The sequence below is a fragment of the Macaca nemestrina genome, chromosome 16 (genome assembly GCF_043159975.1).
Source record: "Macaca nemestrina isolate mMacNem1 chromosome 16, mMacNem.hap1, whole genome shotgun sequence".
NCBI classification, from domain to species: Eukaryota; Metazoa; Chordata; class Mammalia; order Primates; family Cercopithecidae; genus Macaca; species Macaca nemestrina.
The window spans coordinates 960,089-974,046 of NC_092140.1; the positions used below are offsets into that span (position 1 = coordinate 960,089).

At 47.3% G+C, this 13,958-nt stretch overlaps 1 protein-coding gene across 2 annotated transcripts in view; it reads right to left on the bottom strand.

The window, feature by feature from the left end:
- The window catches only part of LOC105485368 (cullin 4A), a 56,204-nt gene that overhangs the window by 23,387 nt on the left and 18,859 nt on the right, over positions 1-13,958 (bottom strand). For both annotated transcript variants that reach the window (XM_071080999.1, XM_071081000.1), the window contains 6 exons: positions 13,148-13,221; positions 9,343-9,505; positions 8,724-8,813; positions 7,570-7,652; positions 5,815-5,882; positions 1,570-1,688 (listed from right to left, as the gene is read on the bottom strand). In XM_071080999.1, coding sequence (XP_070937100.1) covers positions 1,570-1,688; positions 5,815-5,882; positions 7,570-7,652; positions 8,724-8,813; positions 9,343-9,505; positions 13,148-13,221 — 597 coding nt within the window. The remainder of the gene's footprint in view (positions 1-1,569; positions 1,689-5,814; positions 5,883-7,569; positions 7,653-8,723; positions 8,814-9,342; positions 9,506-13,147; positions 13,222-13,958) is intronic.

The following is a 13,958-nucleotide window of genomic DNA, read 5'->3' on the forward strand; positions in this document are numbered from 1 at the left end:
ACGTCGCTGTACAAGACCTTGTGGGGAGAGCTGCTAGGTGTGCCGGCTTTGCATAGCTGGACTGATACGTGACTTGAGGTCTGATTATTCCATAAAGCAGCACGTAAGCTTTCATTTATCTTTTTTACTTAATGGAAATCTTATGAGATAATGAAAGTGCTGCATAATAGTAAAAATAGCAAAGCAATCCCAGTATCTTTGTTTTCCATAGTTTCCTCCAATGGCAAGTTTGCAAAACTACAGAACAGTATCTTAACCGGGATACTGACACTGATAACCCCCCAGGTCTTTTTCAGATGGCCCAGTTAACTTGTAACTCATCTGGGTGTGCACATCTAGACCTCGGCCAAAACCCCAACAGTTCCTGCAGAAGGCTACCTCCTGGGGCCTTTTATAACCACACACCCCGCTCCATCCCTACACCCCGGTAACTTTTCATCTGTCCTCCATTTCCAAATTTTGCCATTTCCAGAATGTTATGCAGTAACATGTTAAGTATCTGCGATTGGCTTTTTTTTTTTTTTTCTCTCAGCGTAATTCTCTGGAAATTTTATCTATCTTTTCATTCTGGGATCTAAGAATAGTCACCAGCAAGCACATACACAGACTCCTGCTAAACGCTCACCATTTAAGCTGGAAAATTCATGCAACTGGCACATGCTGAAAACACGAGTTATCTGTGAAGGGGCCCTGATGTTTGCCTCAGTTCTCCTGTTTCTGTAAGGGGCATCTGGAGAATGGCTTCTCATTATAGAGGGTCTTCAGTAGGTTTCTTGGGCTGGGCAACACTGGCACTCTGGGCAGGCGATTCTCTGTGGTGAGGGCTGCCTCGTGCATTCAGCAGCACCCCGGGGCTGCCCAGCAGAGCAAGCAGTGCCCTCTCTGTTCAGACAGCCACAAACGTCTCCACACATCAACAAGTGTCCCCTTGGTGGGGTGTTGCCCTGGGCCGAGAGCCCCTAGTCTTTAGGGAAGTCCTATGTCAGCACCGAGGGGCTGTTCTCCTGGGCAGGACATGTGAAAACTCAGGGTACTGCCCAAGAAGCCACTCTATGACGGGTTAGATTGGGCTTGTCAGGGATGCCAAAGAAATGCTTTCGAAACATGAAAGCGAAAGTTTAAGTAACAAATCCTAAATTTGGTCTGTTAAGAAATAAAGTCTATAAAGCTACCTAATATGCCAAATAGATAATAGTTCTCACTGAGCTAAGGGCATGAGGAGATCTTGTCTGACAAGCAGATTTACAAAAATGATTACTTTCAGAAAAATCATGATTTAGAATTAAACCAATATTTACGCTGATGAAGAAGAGCAAAACTGTTGATCTTTAAGTTATACTTTCTACCTGGATGGTGCTAATCACTGCTGGTGTTATCTTAAAAAGCAAATTCACACTGGTGATGGGGAAGCAGATAGAACACTACCATCCACCCTATCATCTATGATGAAAATGCCAACCGGCCCTCCAGCAGCCCAGTTCCCTTTGTCTGGGCACTGGGTGTTCTCAGGAGGGGCTCTGCTCCCTGCAGGAAACGCCCGCGCCTGCGGCCTCGAAACCCCACCAGTACCTTGATGTACTCGCTCCAGTGCTGCAGCAGCGCCTGCTGCCCGCCCCTAACCCGGCTGAACAGCTGGTACATCTGCGCGAGGTCCGGCACTCTGTTCTCGTCCAGTAAGTGGTCAAGCCCTGAGATGTGCAGTACACGTCAGCAGAGTACAGCATGGGCAGCATTAACAACAACAACTCAACTAGAACACAGCGTGCAGGGTAAGAACAATACACCGCTTAGAAACTGAGCGGGTCTACACATCACTGCCTGTATATGAGAAGGTTGATCTGGTTAAATATCTGAGATGGATCCTATTAGGTGAACCTCATTTTTTCTGAGTATGTTGGAAGATGTATTATTTACTTCTTCATGTCACTGAAGCCCTCTTATTTCACTAAAGTTAGCAAGTCAGAAAATCTAGTTTACACCAACTATTTAACCTGGGAGGTTCATGTTCCCAATATACTTCTAATTTAGCCATCAGCCAGACAATGTAAAAGGACAAGCTATCAAATCTAATTTATAGTGGATTAAATTTATTCACACCTAAACTATAAGAGAAAAATATCATCAGATATTTTGAAGTATTTAACACAGCATTTAAAAAAGTTTTCAGTGTTTTAGATTTTTAATGTTTATAAGGGTTTTCTAAAACCATACCTCAATTAGAAAAACTCTCATAGATTTTCTAAATACTTGCTTTATGGTAACTATTGAGAGGCAGCCAGGTTAGAGCACAAAACAGTGAACAGTCATCCAATTCACAAAGTCTCAGATTCTGCCCACAATGGGCCCGATGTCCACACAAATGAGGTGGTTTAAAGATGTGTGCAAACATACGGTGGGGCTATAATTACAATTCTTTTTTTTTTTTTTTTTTGAGACAGAGTCTCGCTCTGTCGCCCAGGCTGGAGTGCAGTGGCGCGATCTCGGCTCACTACAAGCTCCGCCTCTGGGGTTCACGCCATTCTCCTGCCTCAGCCTCCCGTGTAGCTGGGACTATAGGCGCCGCCACCTCGCCCGGCTAGTTTTTTTTTTTTTGTATTTTTTAGTAGAGACGGGGTTTCACCGTGTTAGCCAGGATGGTCTCGATCTCCTGACTTCGTGATCCGCCCGTCTCAGCCTCCCAAAGTGCTGGGATTACAGGCTTGAGCCACCGCGCCCGGCCTACAATTCTTACCTAGAGTTCCAAATGTTTATTTCTCTCAGTTACATTCTGATCTACTGACACAAACTTTTTGTACTTTATCTTACTAAAACCCATGTCTTTTTTTTTTTTTTTGAGGCGGAGTCTCGCTCTGTCGCCCAGGCTGGAGTGCAGTGGCCGGATCTCAGCTCACTGCAACCTCCGCCTCCCGGGTTCACGCCATTCTCCTGCCTCAGCCTCCGGAGTAGCTGGGACCACAGGCGCCCGCCACCTCGCCCGGCTAGTTTTTTGTATTTTTTAGTAGAGACGGGGTTTCACTGGGTTAGCCAGGATGGTCTTGATCTCCTGACCTTGTGATCCGCCCGTCTCGGCCTCCCAAAGTGCTGGGATTACAGGCTTGAGCCACCACACCCGGCCCTAAAACCCATGTCTTAAGAATTCAAAAAATGTAACTTTTTAATTTTTAAAATACTTCTAATACAATTTAGAGTAAGCTTTTACATATATAATTTACCATTTTCTTTTTCTTTTTTTTTTTTTTTTGAGACGGAGTCTCACGCTGTTGCCCAGGCTAGAGTGCAGTGGCGCGATCTCGGCTCACTGCAAGCTCCGCCTCCCGGGTTCCCGCCATTCTCCTGCCTCAGCCTCCCGAGTAGCTGGGACTACAGGCGTCCACAACCGCGCCCGGCTAATTTTTTGTATTTTTAGTAGAGACGGGGTTTCACCGTGGTCTCGATCTCCTGACCTTGTGATCCGCCCGCCTCGGCCTCCCAAAGTGCTGGGATTACAGGTGTGAGCCACCGCGCCCGGCTACCATTTTCTTTAAATAATTTTGCTCAACAAAGTATGTACTGGAATAATTTATGTAAATTTCTACTATTTACTTGAAATCTTTTTTCTTTTTCTTATTTTTTGAGACGGAGTCTCGCTCTGTCGCCCAGGCTGGAGTGCAGTGGCGCGATCTCGGCTCACTGCAAGCTCTGCCTCCGGGGTTCACGCCATTCTCCTGCCTCAGCCTCCCGAGTAGCTGGGATCACAGGCGCCCGCCACCGCTCCCGGCTAGTTTTTTGTATTTTTTAGTAGAGACGGGGTTTCACCGTGTTAGCCAGGATGGTCTCGATCTCCTGACCTCGTGATACACCTGTCTCGGCCTCCCAACGTGCTGGGATTACAGGTGTGAGCCACCGCGCCCGGCCTCTTCTTTCTTTTTTTTTTGAGTGGAGTCTTGCTCTGCCGCCCAGGCTGGAGTTCAGTGGCCGGATCTCAGCTCACTGCAAGCTCTGCCTCCCGGGTTTACGCCATTCTCCTGCCTCAGCCTCCCGAGTAGCTGGGACCACAGGCGCCGCCACCTCGCCCGGCTAATTTTTTGTATTTTTTAGTAGAGACGGGGTTTCACCGGGTTAGCCAGGATGGTCTTGATCTCCTGACCTTGTGATCCGCCCGTCTCGGCCTCCCAAAGTGCTGGGATTACAGGCTTGAGCCACCGCGCCCAGCTCTTTTTTTTTTTTTTTTTTTTTTTTTGAGACAGGCTCTGTCGCTCTGTCACTCAGGCTTTTTTCTTTTTTTTTTTCTCTTTTTTTGAGACAGGGTCTCTAGCTCTGCCGCCCAGGCTTTTGTAATTTTGTAGGCTCAACCTCCTGGGCCAAAGTGATCCTCCCACCTCAGCCTCCTGAGTAGTTGGTACCCTAGGCATGCACCACCTGTGGCTTTAAAAATTTTTTTAATTTTATTTTTTTGGTGGAGACAGGGTTTCTCTTTGTTGTCCAGGCTGGTCTTGAATTCCTGGGCCAAAGTGATACTTGGGCCTCCCAAAGTGCTGATGTCACAGGTATGGGCCACCATGCCTGGCCTTTTTTCTTATAAAGTGACTCCTTTCAAAAAAACGCCTGACACAAATTCTGAATGCATTTGTTTTTAGGCGGATAGGTGAAACTACACCAGCTGTGTAGGTTTCAGTACGGAATAAGCAGAAAAACCATAATCAGATTGGACCCATGGCTCTCAACTTACAAGCAATGTGATTTCAGGCCCCAATATCTGGCTGTTTTAAGCCCTGGTTTTCTTATTTATAGAAAGGGGATAATGATTTCACAGAATCATTTTAAAAGATATTTACATCAAGTGTAGCTGTTTGTAACAGGAGATGCTCAATCATGTTAATTCTCCTCCCTTTTGGTTTTGTTCTGGCTGCACTTGTTTTAAGGATCTCATTAGCCATAATGCCATTATCTGACAACGTAGAACCCAAACCAGAATATATGTGAATAACATTTAGGACATTCTCAAAATTAAACTTGAAGGTTTCCAACGGCTTGAAAAAAATCTCGTATTTTCCAAATACATTAAAATGACTTTTAGAAGGTAACATTGTTTCAAACAGTAACACTGAAATATCACAATAAGTACTAAAGTGTTATAAAGGTTAGACTGCTAATTATAATTTCCACAGAATTTAGCACACTTTGAAGCCTAGAAATAAAAGCAATAAAACAAAGATCGAGGTGAAGACATCAGCATCCATTTTAAAGGTGCAGGCTGCTAGAAGCCATCTTCCTGCTGTGGCCAGCACGCGGGGAGAAGTGGACGTTAAGGCCGTCCAGTCAGCACAAGAACACATGCTCTTCTCCTCCAGAAAATCAGGAGAAAAGTGTGCTCTGCTTAAGCAGACCACCTAGGCGATAGTTCATCTGACACTAAGATGCACGAAGTCCACAGGTGAGGGAAGCCTCACGAAAATCTAACAGCCTGAACAGCTCCCTGAGTCGCCTACGTCCGAGTGTGCGTGGAGAATGGCCGGACACATGCAATGAGTCCGCTCAGGGAGCTGCATCAGGCTCGCTGCACCCAGGTTTCAGCATGTGTGTGACACAGAAGGCCCCCGGGCCTTCCCGCCACTGGGGTTTTAGCAGTGAATGTAGTTCCCCTAGGTGCCTTCCCTTCTTTCTCTGATTTTTTTTCTCCTGTGGATGGCTAACATGTTCATTAGAAAAGAAGTTTAATGACGGTCTTATGAAAATAACAAACATCCTAACATTGCTATTCGTAATGCTCCCTTTACTTTCCTAATGAATTAAGGATAACTTCAGTTTAATTTGCACAAGAACTAGGAAATCTACCTTTCTGAAGAATTGCTGTTAAATGTTCTCCTAACAGCTGTTTCTCCACACAAGCAATCAGTGGTTTCCTACATAAGGCAAAGAGAATAAGCATTAGAAATAAAGTTTAGAGACTGGTTCTCTGTAAAAGATGGGGGCATTTGTCTATGACAGATGCAGTCTAGAGGCAATCAGAAACGGAAGGTTAAGAGCATTTCCTCATGCAAATGGACGACTCCTGTTGCTAATAACTCTGAAGGAAGCACTTTCTAAAAACCCCCTACTGGACAGCACAAACAGGCTCACGGGCAGGCCCAGGGAAGCAGGGACCCATCTGCTTTATTCCAAGGATTGCTAATTTCAGCCATCTTCCCAAGCCTTCATTTCTAGTTTATAAAGAATGTTTTAACCTACCATCTTATGGAGAAGGGCAGAGCCGACATTCCGCCTCCTGCTTCCCACACGAGCAGAAAGGGCTCAGGGAGGCTGTGTGTGACCTGCATACCCTGGTTGTGGGGCTTCGCTGTGGCTGCTGCTCTCTCCACCATCTCCCCTGGACTTCCCTGGCTGCTGCTTCCTAGTCTCCTGGGGGCTGCTTTTCTGCTCCCAGTTGGATGGAAGCACAACATGGCCCCTGAGCCACCCTGTCTGACTTGAGATTTTGGATTTCCCACAGCCTCCTCCAACTCCACACGTCGGAGTGACCACATCTCTTCTCCTGCACGCTCTGTTTTCCTCTGTTTTCGTGGTGGATTCTGTCATAATCCTGTCTCTTTCCTTCATCCGGCCTGCCCCTTTCCTTACCTTGCTGAGTCCAGTTCTGCACATTGTATCATTTTCATCTCCCTTCCTGTTTTCTCTGCTGAGTCCTACCAAGTCCTGTTCTGCACATCTGTACATTTTATCATTCCCTACTGGGGCCCAGTTCTGCACACTGTATCATTTTCTTTTTCTTTTTTTTGAGATGGAGTCTCCCTCTGCTACCCAGGCTGGAGTGCAGTGGCGCGATCTTGGCTCATTGCAAGCTCCGCCTCCCGGATTCACGCCATTCTCCTGCCTCAGCCTCCCGTGTAGCTGGGACTACAGGCCCCCGCCACCATGCCCGGCTAATTTTTTGTATTTTTACTAGAGATGGGGTTTCACTGGGTTAGCCAGGATGATCTCGATCTCCTGACCTCGTGATCCACCCACCTCAGCCTCCCAACGTGCTGGGATTACAGGTGTGAGCCACCGCACCCGGCTGCACACTGTATCATTTTCACTTCTCTCCCTTGCTGTCCCCTCTGCCCCTGTTCTTGCCTCCCATCACACGGACATTCTGTGCCTGACACGCACACTCACATAATCTCAACCTTTTTGTTTCCCTAGCTACTCATCAACCTCAGGTTTGCAGGAAAAAAACATTAGAAGAAAAGAGAAAATTGTGTGACAGCACCATAAATAAAATTAAAGCGATATAAAATGAGTGCACAATCAAAATAGCCTAATATTCAGTGATACTCCGTTAACATAAATAGCCCATCTCAAAACTCAAAGATGCCAAGTATCTCAGCAAGATTTACTCCCTTTAGACAATAACTTATGACAAGGCACTAGATAAAAACTGTAATTTGTAAATGCCAAATAAGGACAAATAACAAAGTAAAATATGCTAGGTGCAAAAATACTCTTAGTGCTGAATGAACTGACAGAGACACCCTTTATTTCAATAACCAGCCAGGAGAACCCTCCAGCCGTGGTGAAGACATGAATGCTTGGTGAGCGATCGGTACTTACTGTGTGCCGTGGTCCAAGTAAGTGATCACTCTGTCTCCTTCTTCCTCTAAACGTTTACTTACATGGTTAAGATATTCTGGAACCTTCCAAACAAAACAAACGTATCAGTAACAAAAAGACTGTCAACATTATCCAAGAGATTGAAATTTTATTTTCCTTATATGCAATTTTTAAGAAAAGCAGAATATGTATTCAAGCCAAATATTAACACAGATTAACAGGGAGGGAGAGGTAGGATGCAAGTGTGTTGGGGGGACATGGAGAAAGGATCGAGATTAACATCCATCCTAGAACAGGGCCCAGGCTGCACTTCTCTTTCGTCCCTGCTCACCACTAAGTTTTGGGGTCTGTGCACACCCTCCTCCCATCCCCAGGGCCCACAGGGAGCTGAGCAGCACTTGGTAGGAGGGTGAGGTGCTAAATGGCAACCCTGCCCCGCACAGATGGGTCAGCAAAAGCAAGTCAACAAGCTGGCTGTTCATCTGGGGACACCAAACAACATGGTGGCAGGAGACCTCAAAGTACACCTATGTTTCCCAAGACAGTGCAGGAAAGGCCTGAGGCTCTGCCGGGGTAGCTGCAGCCGGGCTCAGTATCTGACATGAAACTTCCTCTCCAAAGCCAGAATGAAGGAACCAATGGCCAGGGTCAATTCTGGGCAGTAGCACGTGCCATTTGGGTGACAGTCTATGGGGCAGGTTCCTTTATGATTTTGCTCCGGTATCTGGAAAAGTGGTTAAGTTTTTTTGGGTTCCTATTACTACTATATGTTTTTTCACATGGCTTTTTTTGGGAAAATTTTTTGCAGTGCTTCACACAAATAAAAAATTTTATCATTTGTATTTATTTTTCATTTTTAAGGTGTATGTTTTTATCATTTTGCTTAAATTTGAGTCATTTTACTTATTTCAGAAACGATCTGACAGATTTTTACTTGTGGGGGGAGGGCAATAGTTTCTAAGTTAACATAAACTAAATTCTTAGTATACTAAGAATGAAGTTCATTACTGCGGATTCTGGCAAGACTGCAGCTTTCAGAAGATTTTCAATGAAACATCTGTGTGTGTGTGAAAAGGCAAACATGAGGAAAGTCCTCCCAGATGCTCATCTGCAGAAATGAAGCCAGGGGATTCGGAAGCATCCGATCATCTCACCTCTCTTTCCTGCATTAACCTTTGGCCTTCGGCAGCATATAAGCAGTTAGTCTCTTCCAAAAATTTCAGTTCAAATGAATCTTTATACACCTAAGAAATGAGCAGAGTTATTGACTAATTTCAGTAAAGGAAACTACCTTTTCAAGGGCTAACAAATCCCAGTTTCTGACGGGGCAGGCTGCCATGACCTGAACTTGGAGCTGCCTGTGGCCACCCAGCCGGCCAGCTGCACTGTCCTTCCCAAAACGGCCAGGCAGACCCTCTTCTGTTCTTTTCCTATGGTGCCTTGGGGTCACATTGCACTAAAGAACTTCACCCTTTGTCTTTTGTGTGTGTTGCTAACATTCTCCCCGAGTATGTCATCTGGTTTTGTCTGTTTGTGGTATATTTTCCATGAAAAAGGCGCATTTTACGTAGTGATATTGATCCATCTTCCCTTTTGTGGCACCTGGTGTGGTGTTAGCTTGAGAGCCATTCCCCTCCTAGGGATTTTAAAGACTCTTCTATCTTCAACAAACACTTTTATGATTTCATTGTTTAACATCTTTGGTACAACCATTTATTCTGGTGCAAGTAGCTGGGCAGGTACCCGGGTATCTTCTGCACAGGCAGCACTCACCTGCAGGTCGGACAGCATGCCCAGCAGGCTCCGCAGCAGGCTCCGGTCCACGGCCTCGCCGCTCCTCTCGCGCTCGATCAGCAGCAGGATTCCATCAATAGTTTTACTTTGAACCATTTTATCACTAATAATATGGGTTCTAAACAGTTCTAATCCCATATCCCTGTACAGACAGTAAGAAACAATACATTTTAGTTTCGCTTTTTAGAAGTTATGGGTGTTATCTCCAGCTATGCTACTCAATATCATCCAAAAAATGTGAAGTAGCTAATTCTCTACATCTAGGTGCCAACAATTTCTTTTTAAAAACTTCTGTTTTTCGGCCAGTCTAGTGTGCCTTGTCTGCTCCATGTCCCTGGAGATACTGCTAGGCCAAGCATGCCACTGACAACAAAATTGGTATCACATAATCTGCTGGCGGAAGCCCGGGGTTCTTGCCACCTTCCTGGTGAGTGACTGGAGATGCTCAGTCGGGCACCACGACCCTGCCTGCCCCACCTGCCCTGCCTGCCACCATCTGCAACAGCCCTCAGGGTACACTCTCTTCCCAATATCCTCTGCGGAGCACATCCCAGCAGCTTCCCTTCTCCAAGCCCTGGGAGCTCTCCTACCAAATGTTTGCTGCTTTCCCAAGAAGAGAAGGTGACACACGGCTTTCAGAGTTCATCGCAGTCCTCAGCTCACGGCCTGAGGAATGTTACGAAGATGTTTCAGCTGCCAGTGACTGTCCACAAAACCCATGTTGAGGGTTCTGTGCTTTGCTTCAACACTCCTGCTGCCCCCAATGGCCAAGTACTCCATTAAGGAGGGGCCAAAAATACAGATGCTGGGCTCCAGCCAGAAATCCTGAACTGGCACCTCAGGGCAGGAGTGGTGCTGGTGGTGGCAGCAGCAGTAATACAGTGGTGGGCAGGTGGTGGTGGCAGTAGTAATAGCGGTGGTGGCGGTGACAGCAGCAGTAATGGTGGGTGGATAGTGGTGGCAGTAGAAACAGTGGTAGGTGGGTGTTGGCGGTGGCAGTAATAATAATATGAATTATGGTGGCAGTGGTGGCAGCAGCCACAGCGGTGGGTGCCACAGAGGCGTGCAGAGGGCCCTGGGAGTCACTCGGTGGCGGAGACACGCACTGCCCTTGACTGCCCACCACACCGCCACAGGCATCCTGTCGCTCCCAGGCCTGCTGCACACCAGGTCTTCTGTGCACTTCACCACAGCAGGGGCAGGAAGGTGCAATGGCCAGACTTCTGGCTCGAGGCAGCTGCCTGGGTTTGAATCTTGGCCCTACTACTTGCTAGCTGTGTGACCCTGGGCAAGAAGCTTCACGTCTCTGTGCCTTTCCTTCCTTAGCTGTAAAATGAGGCTCAAACGCTATTAGCTCCTGCCTGTGAAGCCCTTGGGGCAGTGCCAGGCAGGTAGCCAGTGCTTAGAAAGGCTCAGGTCTCCACTTCTGTGACTCTCCACCCTGCCACAGGGATCTTCTCTTCAAAACCACCACCTCAGCTGAAAATCCTTCAGGGCCCTCATCAGCTCCACCCCTCCCCACCCGCCCAGGCCCCACACGGGCTTCTTCCGGTCATGCTGCTGTCCTAGCCATCAGCGGCAGGAGATACTAGGCTTTGAACTTACTGCTTCCTTCCTTCTACTCTTTCTTTCTTTTCTTTTTTTTTTTTTTTTTGAGACGGAGTCTCGCTCTGTCGCCCAGGCTGGAGTGCAGTGGCCGGATCTCAGCTCACTGCAAGCTCCGCCTCCCGGGTTCCCGCCATTCTCCTGCCTCAGCCTCCCGAGTAGCTGGGACTACAGGCACCACCTCGCCCGGCTAATTTTTTGTGTTTTTAGTAGAGACAGGGTTTCGCCGTGTTAGCCAGGATGGTCTCGATCTCCTAACCTTGTGATCCGCCCGTCTCGGCCTCCCAAAGTGCTGGGATTACAGGCTTGAGCCACCGCGCCCGGCCCTACTCTTTCTTTCTTAGCTGCCTGACCACCCTTGCTCATTCTCTAAAGCACAGGCCAAGGTTGACCCTCAGCCCTCCTCCCCATCCCAGAGATGGATAATGTCCTCACCACGCATTGCCCACACACACCTCAACCAGGATTCTTGTTGTACTGATGCTCACATTAGGGTTTTTAGCCTCTTGTGGTAGACTGGAGGTGGTATCATTTATTCTATTCTATAAATGATGTTTGTAGTTTGTATGACGGTTATGGTATACACTATGTTTACAAATTAAGAGTTTAGTGTTGGGCATGGTGGTTCACACAAGTAATTCCAGCACTTTGGGAGGCTGAGGTGGGAGGACTGCTTGAGGCCAGGGGTTTGAGACCAGCCTGGGCAACATAGTGAGAACCTGGCTCTACAAAAAAATTTTTAGAAGTTAGTTGGATGTGGTGGTGTGTGCCTATAGTCCCTGCTACAGGGGAGGCCAAGGCAGGAGGATCACTTGAGCCCAGGAGTTTGAGGCTGCAGTGAGTTATGACTGCACCACTGCACTCCAGCCTGGGTAACAGAGTGAGACCCTGTCTCTAAAAATAATAATAATTTTTGAAAAGCATTTAGACTATGGGCTGGACAATCCAGGTAGGGCAAGTTATTTCAACTTACGTGCCTTAGTTTGTATAAAAGGGGAGTTACAATGGCCACGTCATAGAGCTGCTCTAGGGATTAAATACATTAGTAGGAAACAGTCCTTTGCACAGAGTAAATGCTAAATAAGCTACTATGATCACTTTTATTATCTCCATTGTTTCCCGGAACACAGGCTGTCCTTTCTGTCAGCGTCTGCCTTCTCATAGACTACGTGGATGTCTGCTAGGAGATGTGTGGGGGTTCCACCAGGAAGTCAGAGGGACAAATGGCATTAAGGGAGCTTCAACAAGGACAGGGTGTCCAAAATTGCACAGATATTGTATAAAATAAGGACAAAAAAGGCTTGCTGGATTTGGTAACTTGCAGGTCACTGACATCTCAGACAAGAGCAATCTCTACATGCCAAAGGCAGAAATCACACTGCCTTGGGTCAGTGTGCCCAGTGGGTGGGGGTAGGAAAAGCAGGCACATTTTAAAGAACTTGGGTTTAAAGGTCATGAGAAGGCACAACATCACTTTTATGTTTGAATGTGAGAAGAATGAAACACTCCATTAACAGAGAACAAGACCAATTAGATGGTGAACAGAGAACAAGACAAATCGGACGGTGAGACGGACACAGCTTTTGTCCAAGGTCGGCTTGCAGGAGGCGGCAGGACTCAGCACATGGAGTGGTCACAGGACACATGGGGGTCAGCAGATGACATGCAGGGGTCAGTGGCCGTGAATGCTGCTGAGGAGGGGCCCCAGAATCCCTAGTGTATACAGTCCCCGAAAGATGACGGATGATGAGTGCTGTCTATGTGCTCAGGAGGCCAGGAGGCTGAGCAAGCCATTCCACAGGGGCCACGCAGCCTCAGGGCTATGACCCCATGGGCAGCAGGCAGTCTCTCAGAGTTTCGACTGCAGTGCTGGAAAGAGCTGCTCCAGGCTCAAACTCCAGTTGTCAGAGAGAAACCAAGGCCCTCTGTTTCCACCCTCATGACCAAAGTCAGCCGCCTGTCCCAGCTTCCTGCTCTACTCCTCGCTGCTGGCCAGGCACCTGGTGTTTCAAGGCTAAGACCCACCTGGACTCCTACGTTCACATTAATGATTTTGGATGAAGAAAGGAAGGCACAAGTAATCACACACACTTTACCACCTTAGCCTGCCGAAGACACAAATGGGACGGAAGGCATCGGCCGCAGCGAAGACGCAGCTCTGCCCTGTGAGGACACTCACCAGATGGAGGGCAGCGTGGAGTTCTGCAGCACGTAGGTGCGGTCCAAGAACAGGAAGATGCTTCTAATCATGATCTGACCAGCAGAAAGAAGAACCATTTACTCATGAATTCTACTAGCAGAATATTCAAGATCAGGCCTTTTGGACTCCATGCTAGCTGTCTCAAATCCAACAACTGTTTCCTGATGGAAAGATGCTGTCCACCATGGTCCTCATGTTTGATTTTTTTCCCTAAAGTTAATTGTGTTCCCTTGGTATGTGATTTCCATCTCTTTAATATCGTAAATCTGATTGTAGGAATTTTTTTTTTTTTTTTTTTTCTGAGACGGAGTCTCGCTCTGCCGCCCAGGCTGGAGTGCAGTGGCCGGATCTCAGCTCACTGCAAGCTCCGCCTCCCGGGTTCACGCCGTTCTCCTGCCTCAGCCTCCCGAGTAGCTGGGACTACAGGCGCCTGCCACCTCGCCCGGCTAGTTTTCTGTTTTTTTTAGTAGAGACGGGGTTTCACCGTGTTGGCCAGGATGGTCTCGATCTCCTGACCTCGTGATCCGCCCGTCTCGGCCTCCCAAAGTGCTGGGATTACAGGCTTGAGCCACCGCGCCCGGCCTGATTGTAGGAATTTTAACGCACTTAGCCTAAAACGGTATCCTTTTTTTTTTTTTTTTTTTTTTAAAGAGATCCTGTGTTCAGGCAAAGCCTAAAGGATATCTTTTAAATTTGGTCATTTTTTGACTGACGTGGTACATCTTACTTGATTAGGGAGATGCACTAAGCTTTTAAAACCCGAGTTCCTATTACATGATGAGGCTCCTGG